The 25,567-nt window shown below is 43.1% G+C and overlaps 1 protein-coding gene across 1 annotated transcript in view; it reads left to right on the top strand.

Moving 5' to 3' along the window:
* LOC106582631 (receptor-type tyrosine-protein phosphatase T) overlaps positions 1-25,567 on the top strand; it is a 593,162-nt gene that overhangs the window by 111,266 nt on the left and 456,329 nt on the right. Inside the window, exon 2 of the mRNA XM_082967335.1 lies at positions 21,260-21,385. Within this exon, the coding sequence (XP_082823461.1) occupies positions 21,260-21,385 (126 nt within the window). The remainder of the gene's footprint in view (positions 1-21,259; positions 21,386-25,567) is intronic.

Here is a 25,567-nt window from a genome sequence, read left to right on the forward strand (position 1 = left end):
TACATTTGTCTTGAGTCAATATGATGCTCTTGGCTCTCCTAGTGTAAAATGGGAGAGCCATTTGTGGCCACCCAGACTACTATCTCCTGGTTGCTGAGCCAGTGATCTGAGAGATTTCCAAGCCTATTGTGAGTATTACTGTCATATCAGGGCAGTAATACACAAATACACAGATTTCTGCCTATGCCACAAACACACACACACACACACACACACTACACTCTGTCACTACAGACACCCTGGTTCAAATCCAGGTTGTATCACAACTGGCCGTGTTTGGGAGTCCCATAGGGCGGCGCACAATTGGCCCAGCGTTGCCTGGGTTTGGCCGGTGTAGGCCGTCATTGTAAATAAGAATTTGTTCTTAACTGACTTGCCTAGTAAAATAATAAAAACACACACACCAATTTGTAGTATACTATGGTTTGAAGAGGTGAGTCAGAGTTCGTACTCTCCCCCTCTCTAAAAGTTGTTACAATGGAGCATATGGAACTTACATTGATGCCTTAGCAGCAGGTTTAATTGCTTTTATCCCAGCCAATGAAATGTAATTTCAGCACAGCTGGGTCAATGGTAAACAGTAAAGCTAAATGCTAAATATCTATTAGCCTGTTCCAGCGAGAGCGAGTGAGTGCTTGTTTATTCCACAGCTACATGACTAACACATGACACATCTGTCTCACGGCGAGATGGGCAACCTGAGTAGTAGGAGGATAATTAAGTGTTTGTAGACACGGTTCTACATGAAGGTCACACACACACAGACATGGAGAGGCATACTCACACACACACACACACACACACACACACACACACACACACACACACACACACACACACACACACACAGACATGCAGCGGCATACTAACACACACACACATACAAACACACACTCTGCCGAGACCCAGGGGAGGTGTACTAGCCTGCATACTAATCGCGCTGCTGGACCCCCATTGAGTCCCTCTCTGACCCTGATATATCTGGGTGTGTTAACTACTGTCCACTGGCCCTTGTGAAAGCCGCATAATATACAGTTGAAGTCGGAAGTTTACATACACCTTAGCCAAATACATTTAAACTCAGTTTTCACAATTCCTGACATTTAATCCTAGTAAAAGATTCCCTGTTTTAGGTCAGTTAGGATCACCACTTTATTTTAAGAATGTTAAATGTCAGAATAATAGTAGAGAATGATTTATTTCAGCTTTTATTTCTTTCATCATTCCCAGTGGGTCAGAAGTTTACATACACTCAATTAGTATTTGGTAGCATTGCCTTTAAATTGTTTAACTTGGGTCAAATGTTTTGTGTAGCCTTCCACAAGCTTCCCACAATAAGTTAGGTGAATTTTGGCCCATTCCTCCTGACAGAGCTGGTGTAACTGAGTCAGGTTTGTAGGCCTCCTTGCTCAAACAAGCTTTTTCAGTTCTGCCCACAAATTTTCTATAGGAATGAGGTCAGGGCTGTGTGATGGCCACTCCAATACCTTGACAATACCTTGACCATTTTGAAACAACTTTGGAAGTATGCTTGGGGTCGTTGTCTATTTGGAAGACCCATTTGCGACCAAGCTTTAACTTCCTGACTGATGTCTTGAGATGTTGCTTCAATATATCCACATAATTGTCCTGCCACATGTTGCCATCTATTTTGTGAAGTGCACCAGTCCCTCCTGCAGCAAAGCACCTGCACAACATGATGCTGCCACCCCCGTGCTTCATGGTTGGGATGGTGTTCTTCGACTTGCACGCCTCCCCCTTTTTTCTCCAAACATAATGATGGTCATTAAGGCCAAACAGTTCTATTTTTGTTTCATCAGACCAGAGGACATTTCTCTAAAAAGTACGATCTTTGTCCCCATGTGCAGTTGCATACCGCAGTCTGGCTTTTTTATGCCGGTTTTGGAGCAGTGGCTTCTTCCTTGCTGAGCGGCCTTTCAGGTTATGTCGAATTAGGACTCGTTTTACTGTGGATATAGATACTTTTGTACCTGTTTCCTCCAGCATCTTCACAAGGTCCTTTGCTGTTGTTCTGGGATTGATTTGCACTTTTCGCACCAAAGTACGTTCATCTCTAGGAGACAGAGCGCGTCTCCTTCCTGAGCGGCATGACGGCTGCATGGTCCCATGGTGTTTATACTTGCGTACTATTGTTTGTACAGTTGAACGTGGTACCTTCAGGTATTTGGAAATTGCTCCCAAGGATGAACCAGACTTGTGGAGGTCTACAATTTTTTTTCTGAGGTCTTGGTTGATTTCTTTAGATTTTCCCATGATGTCAAGCAAAGAGGCACTGAGTTTGAAGGTAGGCCTTGAAATACATTCGTAGGTACACCTCCAATTGACTCAAATGATGTAAATTAGCCTATCAGAAGCTTCTAAAGCCATGACATCATTTTCTGGAATTGTCCAAGCTGTTTAAAGGCACAGTCAATTTAGTGTATGTAAACTTCTGACCCACTGGAATTGTGATACAGTGATTTTTAAGTGAAATAATTTGTCTGTAAACAAATGTTGGAAAAATTACTTGTGTCATGCACAAAGTAGATGTCTTAACCAACTTGCCAAAACTAGTTTGTTAACAAGAAATTTGTGGAGTGGTTGAAAAATGAGTTTTAATGACTCCAACCTAAGTGAATGTAAACTTCCGACTTCAACTGTAAATACCCTATACACATATAAATGTACACACTCACAAACCTGCTTGCATACTATCACATACACATACACACTTTGAGCAGAGTAGCAGTGAGGGCAGAATTTGGAGTCAAGTGACACCAGCTGCCATATTGGAACACAACATCATCTGATTTAAGATTTTACACCAATCTTTTTGGGAGTCTCCCAGTTCATGGTCTTTCAAGCAAGCATTTGCAGAGGGTGACATTGAACATGACTATGAATAAGTGTGTGTGCGTGTGTGTTTGTTTTTGTGTAAGCACTGCTCCTTCCCCACCTGCCGTCGATCGTAGATAATAATTACATGGATCATTGTGCAGTTGCTGCAGAGAGAGGTGAAGGCCAAATTAACTGCTAACCATCTTTAAAGGGATACTTTGGGATTTTGGTAATGAAGCCCTTTATCTACTTTCCCTGAGTCAGATGAACTCATGGATACCAAGTATACTCAGAGCAGAATTTGAGCCAGTTTGCTACAGCAAGAAAATAATCCTGCAGCTACAGGAATTGTGAAATATTATGTGGATTATATTTCATGGGAAAAAAATGTTGCTACATTTTCTGTTCGGGAATATCAAGTCTGACATTTTAAAGGGGAAATTACATACGTTATAAGTCTTTTTAAACCTTGAATACACTACAAGTTTGCATTTCCTGCTGGGCAGGACAATTCTCAGCAACAAAAGAGTGATCAAATTAAAATCCTATATCTGTACAATAGTGTTGTTATGCAGACAGTATTTAAATATTACAAGTGCTCAGACATTGAGGATGAAAAGTGCAGAAAAATAAAAGAGAAGCAGATGAGGAAGTAGAGAAAGAGACTAAGAGTCAAGTAAAATAAAAAAAATCAATAAGGAAAAAAGAGAGGGAGGGAAAGAGAGATATTGACAAAAGAGAGGATACTGAGTAGGAGGGAGCGGAGAAAGATAGCAGGAGACAGATAATCACATTAGACCAGTGGAGAAGAGAGAGATAAAGAAAGACAGTGAGAGAGAAACAGTCCAAGAGGTGGCGAGAGAGAGAGAAAGATAGAGTGTGACAGCCAAGAAAGAATCCCATAGAAGAGGGGGTGTACCTGCTGCCTGCTCTAATGAGGACCTGAGAGCGTGGCCAGTCAAGGCTCTTCACCCTCCTCCCCAAGCCTCAGCTTGCACCGGGGTCAGCCGCCCAGGGCCAGTCCCTGTCAAGATCCTTCCAGCCTCAGCCCCACTACCTCCATCGGACTAGTTCACTTTGACTCTGTTTATTTAATTATTTAGTCCGTATAGAGTCCGTAAGTGGTAGAACGGCTACTTAGAGACCCAATTTTCACCGTAATCCCGCCAATCACAGGACGAATGGGGCATGAGGATCAAAATCAGCATACAGTACAATAACCTATCGTTTTGTGTCCTTATCCCAGTGTTTACCGTTTAGGAGTTGGAGTCTTATTTTTAAAAACAAGGGATTCCCAATTTCTACACCTTTCTAAGAGACACGTTCTGGACAGATTTGGGCTCCCGAGTGGCGAAGTGGTCTAAGGCACTGCATCTCAGTGCTAGAGGTGTCACTACACACCCTGGTTTGATTCCAGGCTGTATCACAACCGGCCGTGATTGGGAGTCCCATAGGGTGGCGCACAATTGGCCCTGCGTCGTCCGGGTTAGGGTTTGGCCTGTGTAGGCCGTCATTGTAAATTTGGACTTGCCTATTTAAATAAATGTAAAAAAAAAATGTTTTAAAAGATGCTAGGCAGTAGTGTCAGAGTAAAATGTGAAGATATTTAATGCTAGGGCTTCTGTGGCGGATGAATAGCATGACAATGGGCCTCAGGATTGCGTCACGATATGTCTGTGCATTCAAATATCTGGAAAACAACAACATAGGACACATGTGAGAACTAGAAATTACTGCTTGTTGTGTTGTGTAAGTTGCTAGCTATGACTACTACCCTGTTGGAAGTTGCTGACTTCAGTGCTGCTAATAGATAGCAACTATAAAATGCTGTGGACTTTTCAGGAGAGGACTCCTGCTTTAGTGCTGTGGAGTAAGATGCTATGCAGTAACTCCATCGCTAAAAGAGATGGATGTTTACATTCAATACCGCAGTGACCACACCAGTGCCATTCGTACCATATTAATCAGAAAACTGCGTCTCAGCGAGGTGATCCATGGCTGTTATTTACTATAACTCTCCTCTCCTGTACACTGAATACTGAATTATTTAGCTAATTGATTAGCAGGCCAACAAAGCTCAATTATTAAGGAGGTTGCTGAAACCAAGTCCTGCTTAGGGGCTGTAGCACCACTGACTGAACCCTAGCTGGACGTGTTCAAATACATACACACACACTAAAGACACACAAAAACACACACACACACACACACATCCTCTACCACCACTGACATTCTCCAGGTCCCTTTTTTATTTTCTCTTTAAGACTAAAGTTTCATCTTGGCAAAGAAAGAGCCATCGCTGCCGGATATTAAGGCGTTCAAATGTACATTAAAGGGGAAATCTGACAGCACGTTCCGAGGCTTAAACATGGCTTTTTTCAGACTGGTCGATCATAGCCACTCATAACTTCTAACTGAGCCATCTCTCTCTCTCTCTCTCTCTCGCTCAGCTAGTCCTTTCTCTCTCTCTCTTTTACTCTCTCTCTCCCTTTGTCCCACTCGCTCTCTCCCTCCCCCTAGTCTTGGTGAGTCTGAAAGGGGATTCGAGGGCCTGTCTTTGGAGACAGCAAGCTGATACGGTGGCAGGTTTTTCCTCCCACTGACACTGTAGAGCTGGAGACAGCTCAGGCAGTTTCAAGCGACCCCGAGACTGTGTGTGTGCTGCCAAGGAGCTGAGCTCTCATTCATATTCATCCGGATAGATCCCCAAGCGACTCTCCCTTTTCAGCTGCCTCCACAACCCCAGAGACGGATGAATGAGAGGGGGAGGGGGTAGCACAGGGGACATAGTGGACTACACTGGGCCGCAGCTTATTCCAGGGGTACCTTGGCTGTGCAGAGACATTTGAGAGTCACGCCTCGTCCTGCTAGAGACAAATAAGAGCTGGGCTATGGTGCTCAAAGAAGTCACCAAAAGGGAACTAGCCAGAAAATAATGAAAAGTTGAGGTAAGTCCTCCAAAAATCATCCACAGAGAAGGTGAAAAATGGATAAAACCTCCAGGGGCTCTCAAAGTTCATGGTAAAGTCAGCATACTTTCTTTAGAAGTTAATGAAACACAAATTCAAATCTAATGCTAATAAGTGGCTCTACTGCAGCGAAGCTGAGGCTGATACATTTTATTTAACCTTTATTTAACTAGGCAAGTCAGTTAAGAACAAATTCTTATTTACAATGACGGCCTACCCCGGCCAAACCCTAACGATGATGGGCCAATTGTGCGGCGTCCTATGGGATGTGATTCAGCCTGGAATCAAACCAGGGTCTGTAGTGATACCCTGAGCACTGAGATGCAATGCCTTAGACTGCTTCGCCACTCGGGAGCCCCTGCCACATTGCCCTAGCATTCAATATATTCACATTAGCGAGGGCCCTGGGTGAGGCAAGGTTAGTCACTCTGCTGTGCCGAAATCTTATTGACTGAGTGTGAGGTCTGTAATGAGCCCAGGGCTAACCCCTTCACCCGCTGGGGCTCTGAGCTCTTAAACAAGGCTTTAGCATCCCTCTGATGCCACCGCGCGTCTTCTTCAAGCTCGTGGGCGACAGGGTGGTGGCAGTGGGTAAAAGGAGGATGTGGGGGTATGGGGGGGTGGTGGTGATGGGGCTGTGAACAGAGTTATTTTTAAGTGGCTGAGGAGATATGGGCAGGCATGGTGTGACAGGCATTTGCTGCAGCTAATTTGCTGAGTGACAGCTCATCTCTGAGGGCGCAGGGTGAAGAGGAGTCAGACGCTAACATTTAGAGTGTGACAGAGACACTGTAGCTCATTACTGTAACAGAAGGTGGGCTTAAAGAATCAACATTGGTGCAATTTTTAAGGACTCATACTTGGAGGAGAAAATTTGGCTGAATAATATTTTTCATAGAATGTGCAAATTGTTGCATGGTGTATGTGTTTGCATAGTAGTGATGCACTACATGACCAAAAGTAAGTGGACACCTGTTCATTGAATATCTCCTTATTAAATCATGGGCATTAATGTGGAGTTGGTCCCAACTTTGCTGCTATAACAGCCTCCACTCTTCTGCGAAGGATTTCCCCTAGATGTTATAACATTGCTGCGGGGACTTGCTTCCATTCAGCCACAAGAGCATTAGTGAGGTCGGTCACTGATGTTGCGCCATTAGCCTGGCTTGCAGTCGGCATTTCAATTCATCCCAAAGGTGTTCGATGGGGTTTAGGTCAGGGCTCTGTGCAGGCCAGTCAAGTTATTCCACACCGATCTCGAAAAAACATTTTTGTAGGGACCTCGCTTTGTGCACGGGGCATTGTCATGCTAAAACAGGAAAGGGCCTTCCCCAAACTGTTGCCACAAATTTGGAAGCACAGAATTGTCTAGAATGTCATTCTATGACTGTAGCATTAAGATTTCCCTTCACTGGAACTAAAGGACCTAGCTTGAACCATGAAAAACAGCCCCTGTCCATTATTCCTCCTCCGAACGTTACAGTTGGCGCTATGCATTGGGGCAGGTAGTCAACTCCTGAAACCCATTTCATGAAGCTCCAGACGAATAGTTATTGTGCTGATGTTGCTTCCAGAGGCAGTTTTACACACGCTACACGCTTCAGCACTCGGTTGTCCTGTTCTGTGAGCTTGTGTGGCCTACCACTACTTTGAGGCTGAGCTGTTGTTGCTCCAAGACGTTTCCACTTCACAATAACAGCACTTACAGTTGACCGGGGCAGTTCTAGCAGGGCAGAAATTTGACGAGCTGACTTGTTGGAAAGATAGCATCCTAGGACAGTGCCACATTGAAAGTCACTGAGCTCTTCACTAAGGCCATTTTACTGCCAATGTTTGTCTATGGAAATTGCATGGCTGTGTGCTCGATTTTATACACCTGTCAGCAATGGGTGTGGCTGAAATAGCCAAATCGACTAAATTGAGGGTTGCCCACATACTGTTGTATTATATAGTGTATGTGTGACTACATTTATTTAAATCTATTACCCAATGAAAGCACAAGAAACAGACTTTTATAGTTACATACTAGAGTGTGCTTTACTACACGTAGGTAATCATTTTTCTAAGAGGAGAAAACGGCATGGGCATGCATTTTGTATAAACTCATTATTTGTATTCGTACATTTTATGATCTGGGGTGCTGTGGTAAAACATCTGTCAATTCTAACCAGCCTGAGCAAGGACAGACAGCCTTTATTGGGGGGGATCATTTCTGTTGAGTCTGACTAAACAGAAAGGAAAAGAGGGATACAAGTGAAAAAGGTGGAAAAGACACTGACAGAGTGAGAGAGTGTAACGGTCGTCGTATATAGTGGACCAAGGCGCAGCGGGTTGAGTGCTCATATTAACTTTTATTAGAACACTTACAAAAAAACAAACCAGGAACGAACAGTATTGCATGCTAACACAGCAGTGCAAAAACAACTTCCCACAAAACCCATTACAAAAACACCCCTCTATATAGGACCTTCAATCAGAGGCAACGAGGAACAGCTGCCTCCAATTGAAGGTCCATCCAATAACCCTAAACATAGAACTAAAAAGACTAGACCAGAACATAGAAATATACTAACATAGAACATAACCAAAAACCCCGGAACACTCTAAACAAACACCCCTCTACCTAAACACATAGCCCAACAAACCCCGAAACACTCTAAACAAATACCCCCTGCCACGTCCTGACCAAACTATAATAACAAATAACCCCTTTACTGGTCAGGACGTGACAGAGACAACATCTGCTTTTCCACATCCTTTAGCCTGTGCTCTGATTGGCTGTGGGTGAGTGACCTAGTGGGAAGCTCTCTGGCCCCTGTGCCTGTTCTTTCTGCTGGCTTGGCTCTATAAAACCCCCACTGTGTTTCGCAGAAGGCCCAATAACGAGCATCCAAGGACACACACTGTTCTTCTCCCCCCTACAAGTACAGCCTGACCCAAGGACAGTGGGGAAGAGTCATACAGGTACACACACAAACACACTATATCCATTTCTGCCTTCACATATTTTCCTTTGCCCGCCTGTGGCCCCGAAACATGGAAATTCATAGAAAAGCATAATACCTGTGCCTAGTGCTATGTAAGGGATTTCTTGTTTGAAAGAATGACGGGTTTCCTTGTTGTGTATTAAAGGCCGAAAGAAGCTTGCTTTTCAGGCAGATTTCTTGTGGTCTTCCGTATCGTCTGTTCTTCCAATCCCTGGAATTAGGGGATCAGGACTGGCCCCCTATGACGACACACCACCTGACTCACACAGGAGAGGAAAAGAGAGTCATTAATGCAAAGCTGCCATTTTAGTCGAGCAATTCTGAAGTGGGATTAGTATGCAAATACTAAAATCAGAGAAGGGATAAAAAAACGACTGACAACCTGCATAAGTCTTGGAGGAAGAGTATTTTTACTGGGCTTGTATGTTCTACACAACTTCTTAAACGGTTAGACATCGTGTAGTGTTTGTTACGTTAGTGAGTTTGGATCCCACTTCTGACACCAGTTGACTTTGTTAGTTGTATGGATGAGGCAGAGAGTCATGCTAACATATTTACTGAGAAGATAGTATCGCAACAGTACAGGTCATACATTCAGATCATTGAACTGGGTCAATACAGGATTAACCCTTTCCAGGATTGTGTTCACTAGCCATGTGGCCTGGAGGCCAGTTAAGCCAGGTTATGGTAAAGAAAGTGACAATTATTTATTGATACACTGTGAACTGAGATGTATCTCCAAAAGAGTATGTTTCATTCATATTAACCGTTATTGTCTTTGAAAAGGGAGTGTTAGAGCCTATTTAGACATATTTGTATAAAAGACAGAACATTCAGAGCTCCATGTATATTTGTGTAAATATGAATGTATATGATGAAATATTAGGTACGTACCTTTATGATTTATATTTACCTGTTTGAGATGTATTCATTTGTTGTTAGTGTAACTTAGTTTTGTCCCCCCCCTCTTGCCCATTCATTGTACTGCAGTAAGTGTGTTAAGATAAAAGCAGGAAGTTGGGCCTTTGGGGGGAGGAGTCCTTGCTAGACGCGGGAGCGGTATAGTTTTTTGACCATACAGACAGGTCATATTGTGTATTTTCCATATCAAGTAACCTATGTTTTAAGTTGATTGGATATTCATTTTCCTGTTAGATATAAGAAGAATAAACATTTTTGTTGCACCATATCCCTGGATCACATTGAATGTTTGGCCTTTTGGAAACCTTGAGTGTGGACTGTATGCGTACCAAACAACCCCGCTTCAGGCTTGGGCAGTGGCTATGGTAAAGAGGAAAGGAAGCCACTACAATCAAGTCAAAAAACTCAGTGAAGGATTGCTATCGGAAGGAAATCTCCGGTTTTGGACACACACTGGATATTATTCTATTTGTAATTGCATTCGTACCATAAGGACAGCTCGCTTGGAAGGACTTGAACTCCTAGAATTCGCCAGCCGTGAGTAACCACTGCGAATGAATGAGCTGCCCTGTTCAATGCGATCGTTTGATCATGCATATTATGGAAGCGCAAATGTGCTTATAATTGGAATGTTTGATAAACTTGGGAATGGAATTCAAAACACAGCGCTGTGAAAACAATTAAGATGTTTAAGTTTGGGAAACACTGAGATCCTATGCACAATGTAACCTAATCATATGTCTAATATTTGGCCTAACGTGGAAATGCAATGCATCCACGCAACGAATGATACTGCGTGTTCAAACTTCATTAAAGGGACAAAACGTATAAAGGGATGAAATGTTTAAAATGCAACTAAAATGCCGAACTTGCACATGTTCAATTCAAAATGGGTCAATATGCTGAAATGGATGACTGTGTTTTAAAGCATTAAAGGAGGTCTAAAGGGGCATTACGTTTAACAATCAAACCAACAACTGTGTCATTGTAAATTGAGTGAACTAAAAGTGAATGATGGAGGATGAAATCCCAAATAAGACTCCACTGGAGAGGGCAGAGGATCATTTAAATTCACTATATGCAGCCCGGAGAGGCAAACTTGGAGCGTGTACACGCAAAATGAATGAAATAAAAGTCCTTCTTGTTGATGGAGGAAACATTGAAACTGTGAATGAGAGTCTTGAAGCATTTGATGCTGTTCTCAATGACTTTAAGAATGCTCATGAATCTGTGCTAGAGCTGGTCACAGAGGAGGAACAAGAACAGGAGAGCATGAACTATTATCAACCAAGAATGAGAAGTTATGAACATTTCCTGAAAGAGGTGGAAATATGGAAAAAAGCTGAAGTTGAGCCACAAACGCTCATTGAACCACACGACAGCATTTCCAATGTGTCAAAAACATCAAGTAAAACAAAGTATTCTAAGACGGCTTCCTCAGTGTCGTCTGCACGCCTAAAAGCTGAGGCAGAACGAGCAGCTCTACTAGCTCGCCAAGCATCATTACAGGACAAGCATGCACTGGAACTGGAAAGAGCTCAACTGAATGTTAGGATGGAGAAAATGGCACTGGAAACGGACATAGCAGCATATAATGCCAAACTGAAGGTCCTGGAGAGTGTTGAGTCAACTTCTCAATCCCATGCTGTGGCAGCCCATTTACTAAGCCAAGAAGATGGAATGAACTCTTATTTTGAGAACCAGGTACCTGAGGTCTATGTGGAACCTGAAACATCACCTGTTGAGTTTGCTGCATTAGGTGCAGTTCCAAATACCCCACTACAAAGGGTTTTACAACAACCGACAACAAAGCCATCAAAACCTATTCAGAAAACAGTCATGAACCACACCCTTCAGCAGCCAACAGCAAGGTCTAGCAATCAACACAGAATCAACACTGCAGGTATCAGCGATAATGCCAGCCATGATAACCTCTCTACTGTCATGCAAAGGCAGAATGAAATTGCTGACCTCCTTGTACTACAGCACAAACAGGCCACACTCCCTGTTAGGAAGATACCTATGTTTGACGGTGATCCTCTAAACTTTAGGCCATTCATGCGTGCATTTGAACATGGTATAGAAGATAAGACGAGCAGTCACCAGGATAGGCTCTATTACCTGGAACAGTACACCACTGGTCAGCCCAAGGATCTGGTACGTAGTTGTCTGCATATGGAAGCCAGAAGAGGCTATGCAGAGGCTAAGAGGTTGTTAAAGGAACACTTTGGCAATGAAATCAAAGTCACCACTGCTTACATGGAAAAAGCTTGGAACTGGACAAACATCAAACCGGATGATGGAAAGGGACTGGGTGGCTATGCACTCTATCTTAGAGGTTGCTGTAATGCTATGCAAGACCTACAGAACATGGAAGAGCTTAATCTTCCCTCCAACATAAAGTTGATCATGTCAAAACTTCCCTACAAACTAAGGGAAAAATGGAGGTCTACGGCATGTGATATTTTAGAGAGAAGACACCTGAGGGCCCAGTTCAGTGACCTTGTGACGTTCATGGAAAAACAGGCCAAAATACTGCAGGATCCGTTGTATGGAGATATTCAAGATCCCCTGTTCAACAAAAAGTTTTTAAAAACCAGAACAGAAGCTGACTTTAAACAGCAGTTCAAGTCCAAGAGTAGGGGAAGCAGCTTTGCCGCTGTAGTGGCAGATTGTGACTCTGAAAAACCTCTAAAAGAACAAACATTAAAAGTAAGGAGACCAGGCACCTATCCTTCTGACGCTCCCAGTACCTCATGCGTATTTTGTGCTGGAGAGCATTTATTGGTCGACTGCCAACAGGTGGAGGCACAGCCACACGAATCCAAGGTTGAGTTTCTGAGATCAAAAGGCCTTTGTTTTGGCTGTTTGATGAGAGGACACTTAAGAAAAGAATGTAAAAGAAGGATGACCTGTCAGAGCTGTCAAAGAAAGCACCCCACTATCCTGCACATTGAAGGAAGAGAGAGATTTAGATCTCAAAAGGCAGATATGAGTGGTGTAGCAGTAAAGCGGGAGGAGACTGTCAGCAGTGCTCTTGTCTCACTGGAAGCTGGTGACGATACCGGGGCCGGTACAGATTGTGCACTTGCAATTGTGCCAGTTCAAGTAAAGGTGGCAAATGGAAGCAAGTCTGTGTTAACCTATGCGTTTCTCGATTCTGGTAGCTCGGCAACATTTTGTACGGAGAGACTCATGAGGCAGCTGAATGCTAAATGCAGTGAGACTGAAATTCTGCTACGCACAATGGGGCAGGAGAGTCCTACCAAGAGCTTTGAGATATCTGGATTAGAGATTGGCAACGTGGAAGGCAACACATTTCTTGCATTACTAAAGGTCTACACCCAAAATAAGATCCCAGTGACAAGAGAGAACATTCCCACTCAGAAAGATCTCAAAAGGTGGCCATACCTGAAAGGGGTTCAGTTGAAGGAAATTGATGCCGACGTCGAACTCCTGATTGGCGTAAATGCTCCAAAGGCAATGGAACCCTGGCAAATCATAAATAGCCAAGGCAACGGACCGTATGCAGTGAAAACCATCTTTGGATGGGTGATGAACGGTCCTCTTAACAATTGTACCATGGCAGAAGAATCTGGATGTCCTACGGTGATGGCCAATCGTATCTCAATGGCCGACCTGGGGGTTCTTCTTGTAAATCAATACAACCATGACTTCCCTGAGAGAGAGTATGAAGAGAAGAGTGAGATGTCAGCTGAGGATCGTAAGTTTATGGAGATAGTATCAAGCTCCATAACCCTCAAAGACCATCACTATTACTTACCGTTGCCCTTTCGCAACAAACAGGTAGTCCTGCCGAACAATCGTGACATGGCAAAGCAGCGGGCTCTAAATATCATAAGGAAGTTTAAGAAGGATGAAGGTTACGCTGCAGAGTACAAAGGCTTCATGGAAGAGATGATAACAAAAGGTTATGCCGAGAAGGTACCACAAGAACAGCTTCTCAGAGAGAAAGGCAAGGTATGGTACATACCACACCATGGCGTTCACCATAAGCGCAAAGGAACAATACGAGTGGTGTTTGACTGTTCATCATCCTATAAAGGTACATCTCTTAACAGTGAACTCCTTCAAGGCCCTGACCTGGCAAACACGCTTATAGGAGTCTTGCTAAGATTTCGGCAAGAGCACATTGCCATGATGGCAGACATCGAAGGAATGTTCCATCAAGTACGTGTCCACGAAGATGACTTGGACTTCCTGCGATTCCTATGGTGGCCGGATGGTGACACTAACAAAAGATTGGAGGAGTACAGAATGACAGTACATCTTTTCGGTGACGCAAGTGAGCAAGGTTATGGCACGGCAAGCTACCTTAGGTTCACAAACGGTATGGGAAAGGTCCACATTGCATTCATACTGGGGAAATCAAGGGTCACTCCACTCAAGCAGATGACGATCCCCAGGCTGGAACTTGCTGCAGCAACATTGGCAGTGAGAGTGGACAGGATGTTAAGGTTGGAGCTCCAGATTGAACTTGAGGAGTCAACTTTCTGGACAGACAGCCAGTCTGTGCTAAAATACATCCGCAACGATACCAAGAGATTCCATACCTTTGTGGCTAATAGGGTTGCTATGATCCGTGACCTATCGAAAGCAAAACAGTGGAGGTATTTGAACTCCAAACACAACCCAGCCGATGATGCTTCAAGAGGATTACATGTTGAAATTTTCCTGAACTCAAAGAGATGGCGCAAAGGACCAGAATTCCTGGAGAAAACAGAAACACAATGGCCAGAAGTCCCCGAGGAGCTTGGCTCCATCCCTTCAGATGATCCAGAGGTGAGAAAAGACGTCATCGTAAACAGTACATGTGTGGAAGAAAAGAGTCCGACCAGCAAACTGATCGAGTACTATTCAGCATGGAACAGCTTGAAGAAAGCAGTTGCCTGGATGCTGAAACTGAAGAGACTTCTTATACAGTTAAGCCAGAAAAGGAAAGTTCTCACACAAACTGATCCAGGTTCAGATCAGACTCTGACAAACTCACTGAAGGAACAAATTGACAAGTTCAAACTGACATTTGGAAAAGAAAGTCTGTCTGTGGATGACCTAGATGAAGCAGAAAAGGCCATCATTCGATTTGAGCAACTACAGCACTATAAACAAGAAATTGCACTAGTTGTGAAAGGAAAACAATGTGCCAAGAGAAATGGCTCAATCTGTAAGCTTCATCCAATTGTTGACAATGGCATTCTGAGAGTGGGAGGAAGGTTAAGCAAAGCTGCTATGCCTACGGAACTAAAGAATCCTATGATCCTACCCAAAGACTCCTACATCTCCAGACTGATCTTACTCCACATCCATGAGCAGGTTGGCCACTCTGGGAGAGGGCACATGCTTTCTAGACTTCGCCAGCGATATTGGATACCCTGTGCCAACTCCTTAGCAAGGAAGATCCTTAACCTGTTAGGGCTAGGGGGCAGCATTTGCACGTCTGGATAAAAAAAATGTACCCGATTTAATCTGGTTACTAATCCTACCCAGTAACTAGAATATGCATATACTTATTATATATGGATAGAAAACACTCTAAAGTTTCTAAAACTGTTTGAATGGTGTCTGTGAGTATAACAGAACTCATTTGGCAGGCAAAACCCTGAGACATTTTCTGACAGGAAGTGGATACCTGATGTGTTGTATTGACTTTAAACCTATCCCATTGAAAAACACAGGGGCTGAGGAATATTTTGGCACTTCCTATTGCTTCCACTAGATGTCACCAGCCTTTACAAAGTGTTTTGAGTCTTCTGGAGGGAGATCTGACCGAACAAGAGCCATGGAACGATGATGTCCCATTAGACACCTGGCGCGCGAGTTCATGTTGGGTACCCTCGTTCCAATACGTTATAAAAGAGTATACATTCGTCCACCTTGAATATTATTCATGTTCTGGTTAAAAAAGGCCCTAATGATTTATGCTATACAACGTTTGACATGTTTGAACGAACGGAAATATATTTTTTCCCCTCGTTCATGACGAGAAGTCCGGCTGGCTTAGATCATGTGCTAACAAGACGGAGATTTTTGGACATAAATGATGAGCTTTTTTGAACAAAACTACATTCGTTATGGACCTGTGATACCTGGAAGTGACATCTGATGAAGAGAATCAAAGGTAATGGATTATTTACATAGTATTTTCGATTTTAGATCTCCCCAACATGACGTCTAGTCTGTATCGCAACGCGTATTTTTCTGGGCGCAGTGCTCAGATTATTGCAAAGTGTGATTTCCCAGTAAGGTTATTTTTAAATCTGGCAAGTTGATTGCGTTCAAGAGATGTAAATCTATAATTCTTTAAATGACAATATAATATTTTACCAATGTTTTCTAATTTTAATTATTTAATTTGTGACGCTGACTTGACTGCCGGTTATTGGAGGGAAACGATTTCCTCAACATCAATGTCATAGTAAAACGCTGTTTTTGGATATAAATATGAACTTGATAGAACTAAAAATGCATGCATTGTCTAACATAATGTCCTAGGAGTGTCATCTGATGGAGATTGTAAAAGGTTAGTGCATCATTTTAGCTGGTTTTATGGTTTTGGTGACCCTGTCTTTGACTTGACAAAACATTACACACAACTCTTGTAAATGTACTGTCCTAACATACTCTAAATTTATGCTTTCGCCGTAAAACCTTTTTGAAATCGTAAAACGTGGTTAGATTAAGGAGATGTTTATCTTTCAAAGGGTGTAAAATAGTTGTATGTTTGAAAAATTTGAATTTTGACATTTATTTGGATTCAAATTTGCCGCTCTTGAAATGCACCTGCTGTTGATGGAGTGCACCACGGGTGGCACGCTAGCGTCCCACCTAGCCCATAGAGGTTAAGAGCTGTGTCTTCTGCAGGCGGATGCAAGCTAGAGCTGGAGAACAGAAGATGGCCGACCTTCCACAAGATCGGGTGTCACCTGATTTGCCGCCTTTCACCCATGTGGGCATAGATTACTTCGGCCCCATAGAGGTGAAGCGAGGCCGCGTTCATGTGAAGCGGTATGGTGTGATCTTTACTTGCCTTGTGAGTCGAGCTGTCCATCTAGAAGTTGCTAGTTATCTGGATACTGATTCCTGCATCAATGCCCTGCGCAGGTTCATCTGTCGAAGGGGCCCAGTCACAAGTATCAGAACAGACAATGGCACCAACTTTGTTGGAACACACAGAGAGCTCGGAGAAGCTCTGAAAGAGCTGGATCACAACAAGATTCAAAATGAATTACTGAAGGAAGGAGTGACATGGTCATTCAAACCTCCCTCTGGAGCCCACCATGGCGGGGTATGGGAGAGGTTGATCAGACTAGTAAAAAATATCCTCTATTCAGTCCTTAAAGAGCAAGTACTGGATGATGAGGCTTTGCAGACAGCCTTGTGTGAAGTTGAGGCAATCATGAACGACAGACCAATCACAACTGTAACAAATGACCCTAATGATCTAGAACCCCTGACTCTGAACCATCTGCTTCATCTGAAAGCAAAGCCAGTCCTGCCACCAGGACTATTCCAGAGAAGCGACCTATACTCACGAAGGAGATGGAAGCAAGTACAATATATTACTGACCTCTTCTGGAAGAGATGGATCAGGGAGTATCTTCCACTTATGCAGGAACGGAACAAGTGGAACAAAACTAAGAGAAACTTCAGTCCTGGTGACCTTGTGGTCATCGTCGACGACACCGCCCCTAGGAACTCTTGGCTAATGGGGCGTGTGGTGGAGGCTTTGCCAGGGGCCAAAGGTCTTGTCCGGAGCGTCTTGGTTAAGACCAAGACCAATATCTTACAGAGACCTATCAATAAACTCTGTCTGCTCCTGGAGGCAGCGTAGTGAGACACACACACACACACACACACACACACACACATACACAGTGCTCCATCTTTGAATCACGTGCACCTCTGATTCGTTGATGTTGTACTCTTACATTCTTTGATGTCGTAGTCATATATTTTTTGGACGTCATACTCTTGACATTTTTGGAAGTTGAACACCTGAACACTTCAACTCAGACTGAGATCTACGGACTATTTTCCTATATGGCACCTTGTATATTTGTATATAGCTATGAACTGTAATAGTGCTCTGGTATAGAATGTTTTGTGTATTGGCTCTACGTTTGAATATTAAGTAATTGTTGTCCATTCAGTGCAGTCAACAATTAGGGGCCGGTATGTTAGAGCCTATTTAGACATATTTGTATAAAAGACAGAACATTCAGAGCTCCATGTATATTTGTGTAAATATGAATGTATATGATGAAATATTAGGTACGTACCTTTATGATTTATATTTACCTGTTTGAGATGTATTCATTTGTTGTTAGTGTAACTTAGTTTTGTCCCCCCCCTCTTGCCCATTCATTGTACTGCAGTAAGTGTGTTAAGATAAAAGCAGGAAGTTGGGCCTTTGGGGGGAGGAGTCCTTGCTAGACGCGGGAGCGGTATAGTTTTTTGACCATACAGACATACAGACATACAGACAGGTCATATTGTGTATTTTCCATATCAAGTAACCTATGTTTTAAGTTGATTGGATATTCATTTTCCTGTTAGATATAAGAAGAATAAACATTTTTGTTGCACCATATCCCTGGATCACATTGAATGTTTGGCCTTTTGGAAACCTTGAGTGTGGACTGTATGCGTACCAAACAACCCCGCTTCAGGCTTGGGCAGTGGCTATGGTAAAGAGGAAAGGAAGCCACTACAGGGAGCCTTTCAAAGCCTGAAGAGAGACGTAAAACCAAGAAGCATTGTCTCATTAACAGTTCATTATGTTCTGTCAATATTGTATGTATGTATCCAGAGATTTACTTACTGTCCCTGAAGCCTGTCACTGACCGCTCATGAACCCAGCATGCTTATTGTAGAGCCGTTGACAGATTCCATTTCCAGGCAACTGTATCCTCTAGCATTTCTTATTGGACAAGTCCAGGTAGTTTCTCCCCATCTTCTTCCGTTTGGTGCATGAACACCGAACATGACCCAGCTCTGACCTGATTGAGCTTGGAGAGCCTCTGTCCGATGCCTGGTACCTATCCTACCTACAGCCTTTTTTTCCCCCTCTCCACAAGGTGATGGATGGGGATAGATTGGCTTGGGGAAATGGATTGTGTGGAGTGAGCTGCCAAGGTTAAAGTGTGTATGGAAAATGTAGAATTAGTAGGGGTTGAGGGGAGCATCTAAATTGAATGAGTCATGTGTGTTATTAGAAGCGCTCTGTGCCTTGTCATCTTTCTTCTCTCGTCTAATTCAGCGCTATTGGCGAAGCTGGATTTATTTCAAATGGGATGTGTGTGTGAGTGAAAGCGAGTCTGCCTATGTGTGTGTACAATATATGTATCTCACGCATTCAATCAGCCTGCTCCCTCTTGTGTTCTCAATCCTGTCCGAACGGATTGAATCCATTGACTTGTGTGTGTGTGTGTTTTCCTGAGCCATTCCAGGTACACAGTGAGAACTAGAGAGGGGCCATTGGCAAGTTGTTTGTTGTTTCCACTCAAGCGGAAAAAAAGACTACAAACATTGGTCCTATTGAGTCATGCATTCTCTAATGAAACTAAGAATATGGCTGCATGGCATTTGTTAGATCACATTTGTCCAAAATTGAGAGACACATTTTACATGACAAAACACTGTCCTGATATTCTGTATCTCAGTTTATTGCTAAATTAATGAAAGATTATATTTGGCTATTATGCATGCTTACTGGTGTGGAAATAATAGCTTTAGCATCTGAGCCGTATATTAGCCTGCCTAGCTTGGAAATGCCGCCAGGGAGGGAAAATACCGAAAAAATGCATATGTTAGTAAACACTGTAATTAAATCTTAGATGATGACAGTAAATTTAATGGGAGCTAACGAAGATCTTGTCTAAGTGAACAGAAAACAGACGCTTTAGCTGAGTTAGCCCCCCATTGGTGTATGACATGGTAGGTCCTGTCAGTTTGGATTACAGTGGTCTTAAATGTAAGGTTATAATGATCCAAAGGGTCCAATTGGGGCTCAGAAATGGATGAAAGACTGGAGTGTTTTAGAATTGGTAGAGGGTCTTGGGCCCTGAATTGGTTGAGTATGATCACAAGATGTATACAGAAAACACTTAACCAAATTAGCCCGGAAGAAAATCTGTCCAAAAAGAGATATGTAAAGGTTACAGTAAGAAATTCAACATTTGATCATCACTCACATTTAAATGTACAGTTGCCTACTTTTCATTTTCTTTACCTTTTCTACCACAAGAACATTTCAAAACAGATATTTCCAAAGACCTCTTTGCTGATCGTGTCATCATAAGCTAGCAACCTCACTACGTAACCTCCCAAAATTGCAAAAATATTCATTTAATTATTTACAGTACAATCGTAATCTGACAGCAATATTAATTGCAGCGCCATGATTCTCAAATCCTGAGGTGCGAACACATCTTTTCAGTCAATTTTTTGGGTGTAAACAATGTCCTCTTTGAATGTAGACTGTGAACACACTCTAACATGCCTCTCTGTTCATTAAAACCTTACTGATGAAAGTGCTACATGTGAAACTCAATTTTATAAACAACATCTCGACAGAGAGCCTAAAGAAACGCAGCTGCTGAAAAACTTTCCCATTACATCTCACTGTCTAATAGCCTTAGAGATGAAAAGCCCCCGTTTTTATGCTAGCTCCTCTCCTAGGAGCAGATGTGGGTGCAGGTTGTAGCAGGAGCTTTAACTGATCATCCAAACTGTTACTTATCTGTTGTGGGCAACTTATCAATAATGTATCAAATTGGTAGGCAACGTTAATTAGAGGAGATGAAGGGCTTGGCTTGTTTTTCTCGCCCCCTCTGTGTCAGAAAATATCAGTACCGAGAGAGACATGATACCGCGAGTGGTTGTTTGACACTTTTGATATGGAGAGTGAAAAGTTATTTGTTTTGTATGGTGTCCATATTAGGACAGCCTCAATCTCAGCAGTGAGACTTGGATTTATTGACCACAAAGAGCTCAATGTTTGGGACCTTCCAGAATGGAACAAAATAAAAAATGTGTCTAACAAAAGGCCACTGACACAAACTCCCCTCTCATTTTAATGGAATATGAACCTTTTTCTTGTGCTCTGATTTTCCCATTCAGTACACAGGCAAGTCATTAGCCGCCAATGAGTGTTTAGTACTTGGCTTATGCAATTTTACAAATTTGATTCAAATCTGAAAGCGAGCTTTGCATCAATCGATCCATGCATTAAAGCAGCTCAAAAACACAAAAAATGTGTGTAATTGACAAAATAGATAATGCACAAAACCCTCAAGAATTCCCTTTGAATCCTCTCATTGCAATTAAACCACGCATCTCAAAGAGTACATTTAATTAGACTGAGTTTTGTCTTGCTTTCTCAATCCATGGCTTCTGGCAAGCATAAAGCCTAATGCGCTGGAAAATAATTATTTAGCGGGGATGAAAAATTATGTGAGTATATGGCTTAATCGTGTTGACATATGCAACCCTACTCTTCTCTCTTCTCGTTGTGTCCTACAGGCAGCTGTTCATTTGAAGACCCCTACAGCAGCTGTGGCTACAGTGTGGCCCTCGGGACCAATGGCTTCGCTTGGGAGCAAGTCAACACTTGGGAGAGGCCCACCATGGACGCAGCTGTTCCCACAGGTACACAACGGGGCTTCCTTCTCTCTTTTTCCCCTATCTCATATCCTTTAGTGCTCTGTCACCCCTGTGTGTGTGGTGTGTGTGTGTGTGTGTGTGTGTGTGTGTGTGTGTGTGTATCGTGTGTGTAAAAATGGTGTATCATTAACTCGCTTTCGTCAGCTCATCTTTCTTTCTTGTTCTCTCACTTTTTACCTGAACGATTATATCTGTCTTTTCCTCTTTCACTCCCTTTCTTTCACTCCCTTTCTTTCACTCTACCCCCCCATCTTGTTCTCTTTCCCCACATATCCGTCGCTCAGCTCATGTCTGAGTAGACCGAGATGCATTGTGACACAATCTCAGCCACTCCAAAGTGATACTGTCAAACACAGATGGCAATCAGGCCGCCTGTCAGTCCGCCTCACTGATCACCTATGGTAGGGATGTCAGTGTCAGCTCCCTGGCTCCACGGGGTGCCAACTAGGGTTACGCCACTGACTGACATTAATCCAGTTAGGAGTTGAACATACTGCGGCTACGTCCCAAATGCCCCCCTATTCCCTACATAGTGCCCTACTTTTGACCCTAGCTGTGTGGTTCTCCCTATGGGCCCTGGTCAAAAGCTGTGCACTATTTAGGGACTAGGGTGCTTTTTGGGACTCAGGCTGCCAGTACTTTAGTAGAAGGTTGTTATATGTATCACTGTAAAGAAAGTATCTTGTTCTGTGCTGACTGCTGAGCAAAGCAAATTGCAGATTGCACACTAAAAGCATTTTTGAGCCTTTGGTGCAAATTCAGGTTGTGTAAAAATCAGAAGTGCAGAGAACAACATGATCAAAGTCTTGTGTTTTCAGCACGGTAAAACAGTAACCTCGTAGATCAGGATAGTTCGTACGAGACTAGCAAAACAGGACACTTCAGATATATATTTTTAAAGGGCGGTATGAATAAATCAACAAACAACAGGAAACGCCATCTGCCTTCTTATCCATGTCCATCAAGATAGGAGCGTCTAATCAAAGGAAATTGGGGCATCACTATGTGTGTGTCTGTGTGTGTGTGTGTGTGTGTGTGTGTGTGTGTCTGTGTGTGTGTGTCTGTGTGTGCATGTTTTCCAGAGGTGTGGACTTGAGTCACATGTCTTGAGACTCAACTTGAAATAAAATAACTTGAGACTTCAGGACTCGGGACTCGACTTGAGACTGATGACTAACTTTAACCTTGGGGTTAGTGTTAAGGTTACGGGTTAGGTTAGCTGAAATAGGATTTTATATGGGAATACATTTTTACTCCCCAAAAAGTCCAGAAAATTCATGAAAACAAAGCTGTGTGTGCGTGCAAGAGTGTGCGTATGTGTGAGTGTGCACGTGTGTTATTGCGTGCCATGTGTCTGTGCCCCTCTCTGTGTGTCAACCACAACAGCTGAGATGCAAGGGGGACAAGCATCTTCACTGATTGTGCATGGTATTTCATATAATGTCCTGTTGAACAATGCCGGACCCAGTGGGCTCTACAAAAAAAGGGAGAGAGAGAGAGCAGAGAGACTCAGAGACTCAGGAGGGGCTCAGGTGGAGTATGGAGGGATGTTAATACTTTCTCACAGGAGGCATAATGAAGGAGGAAAGTCTGCACTCATTCCTTTTTCCCTCCGCCGCTCATTGGTCATCCCCATCAGTGCGAGCCATCCTCCTTGTTACCAAAGCTCTTTCACCGCTTCAAAAGGGGTGCTATTCCGAGGGGATGGGGTTCAGCTGTGGATTTTTGTGTGTTTGTTTTCTTCTCCTTCCTTTTGTAATGTCACGGGGTTCTTCTCATGTTGGGCCCCAGGATATTAACTGGGATGGGAGATCTGTTGGTGGAGTTAAGAAGAGGCTGAGCAGTCACACAAAGTCTCTCAGACTGAACAAACTCCTCGGCATATTTCTTGAAAGCCACGGATGACACGCTGAGTATAAAAGCCTTATCAGGTCTAAGCCCTTCTCCCGTGGTTTTCAACTAAACTTTCCCACTACTACTCCAGCGCTGATGCATTTTATGGTCAGTTCTATTCTTGGAATAGAGGGGACCTGTAAACTCAAGGGGTTTCTGTCTTTTTAACTATTGAAAATGTAAGGGCCAGTTTGCTGTACAGATATTAAGCCTAGTCCTAGACAAAAAGAGCTTTCAATGGAAGTTCTCCATAGAGAATGCTTTTTAGAACTAGGCTTAATCTGTGTCTAGGAAACCAGCCCTATACAGTACAAGTGTCACAGGGGTCGTGGAATGGAGACCAAGGTGCAGCGTGGAATATGTTCATCTTGAGTTTAACTTTTTAAGGTATAGGGGGCAGTATTTTGGATTTCAGATGAAAAGCGTGCCCAGAGTAAACTGCCTAATACTCGGGCCCAGAGTCAAATATTTGCATATTATTAGTATCGGATAGAAAACACTCTGAAGTTTCTAAAACTGTTTGAATGATATCTGTGAGTATAACAGAACTCATATGGCGGGCAAAAACCTGAGAAAAATCCAACCAGGAAGTGGGAAATCTGATGCTTGTAGTCTTTTCAAGTCATTACCTATCTAACTTAGGGTTCATTTTGCACTTCCTAAGGCTTCCACTAGATGTCAACAGTCTTTAGAACCTTGTTTCAGGCTTTTTCAGTGAACAGAGAGCGAACAAGAAGGCCGGGAAGTTGGTGACTCAGAAAATGACATGAGTTCATTGGCGCTCTCTCACGTGATGAGGTAGCTGTGTTCCATAACGTTTTTCAAGACATTGGAATCGTCCGGTTGGAATATTATTGAAGTGTTATGTTAAAAAGGCCCTAAAGATTGATGCTATACAATGTTTGACATGTTTCTACGAACGTAAATATAACTTTTTTTGACTTTTCGTCGTGACATTTTCGGCGCGCTTCCTACATTTGGAGTAGCTTACTGAACGAGCAAACAACAAGGAGGTATTTGGACATAAATTATGGACTTTATCGAACAAAACATTTATTGTGGACTTGGGATTCCTGGAAGTGCCTTCTGATGAAGATCATCAAAGGTAAGTGAATATTTATAATGCTATTTATGATTTTAGATGACTCCAAATTGGCAGGTATTGCCTGATGTATTTTTCTGAGCGCCGTACTCAGATTATTGCAAAGTGTGCTTTCCCCGTGAAGCTTTTTTGAAATCTGTCACAGCGGTTGCATTAAGGAGATGTTTATCTATAATTCTTTGAATAACATTTACATTTCAGTCATTTAGCAGACGCTCTTATCCAGAGCGACTTACAGTAGTGAATGCATACATTTCATTTCATGCATTTATTACTTTTTGTTTTGTTTTGTACTGGCCCCCTGTGGGAATTGAACCCACAACCCTGGCATTGCACACACCATGCTGGAGTTGCAAACACCATGCTGTACCAACTGAGCCACAGGGAAGATTAACAGTTTAATATTTTGGGGGGGCATAATATTTGGTATTTTTGTAAATTGTTGTGCTGATTCACCGGCAGTTTTGGAGGCAAAATATACTGCTCAAAAAAATAAAGGGAACACTTAAACAACACAATGTAACTCCAAGTCAATCACACTTCTGTGAAATCAAACTGTCCACTTAGGAAGCAACACTGATTGACAATACATTTCACATGCTGTTGTGCAAATGGAATAGACAACAGGTGGAAATTATAGGCAATTAGCAAGACACCCCCAATAAAGGAGTGGTTCTGCAGGTGGTAACCACAGACCACTTCTCAGGTCCTATGCTTCCTGGCTGATATTTTGCTCACTTTTGAATGCTGGCGGTGCTTTCCCTCTAGTGGTAGCATGAGTCGGAGTCTACAACCCACACAAGTGGCTCAGGTAGTGCAGCTCATCCAGGATGGCACATCAATGCGAGCTGTGGCAAGAAGGTTTGCTGTGTCTGTCAGCGTAGTGTCCAGAGCATGGAGGCACTATCAGGAGACAGGCCAGTACATCAGGAGACGTGGAGGAGGCCGTAGGAGGGCAACAACCCAGCAGCAGGACCGCTACCTCCGCCTTTGTGCAAGGAGGAGCAGGAGGAGCACTGCCAGAGCCCTGCAAAATGACCTCCAGCAGGCCACAAATGTGCATGTGTCTGCTCAAACGGTCAGAAACAGACTCCATGATGGTGGTATGAGGGCTCGACGTCCACAGGTGGGGGTTGTGCTTACAGCCCAACACCGTGCAGGACGTTTGGCAT

This window comes from Salmo salar, chromosome 22 (genome assembly GCF_965601325.2).
Source record: "Salmo salar chromosome 22, fSalSal1, whole genome shotgun sequence".
Taxonomy (NCBI): domain Eukaryota; kingdom Metazoa; phylum Chordata; class Actinopteri; order Salmoniformes; family Salmonidae; genus Salmo; species Salmo salar.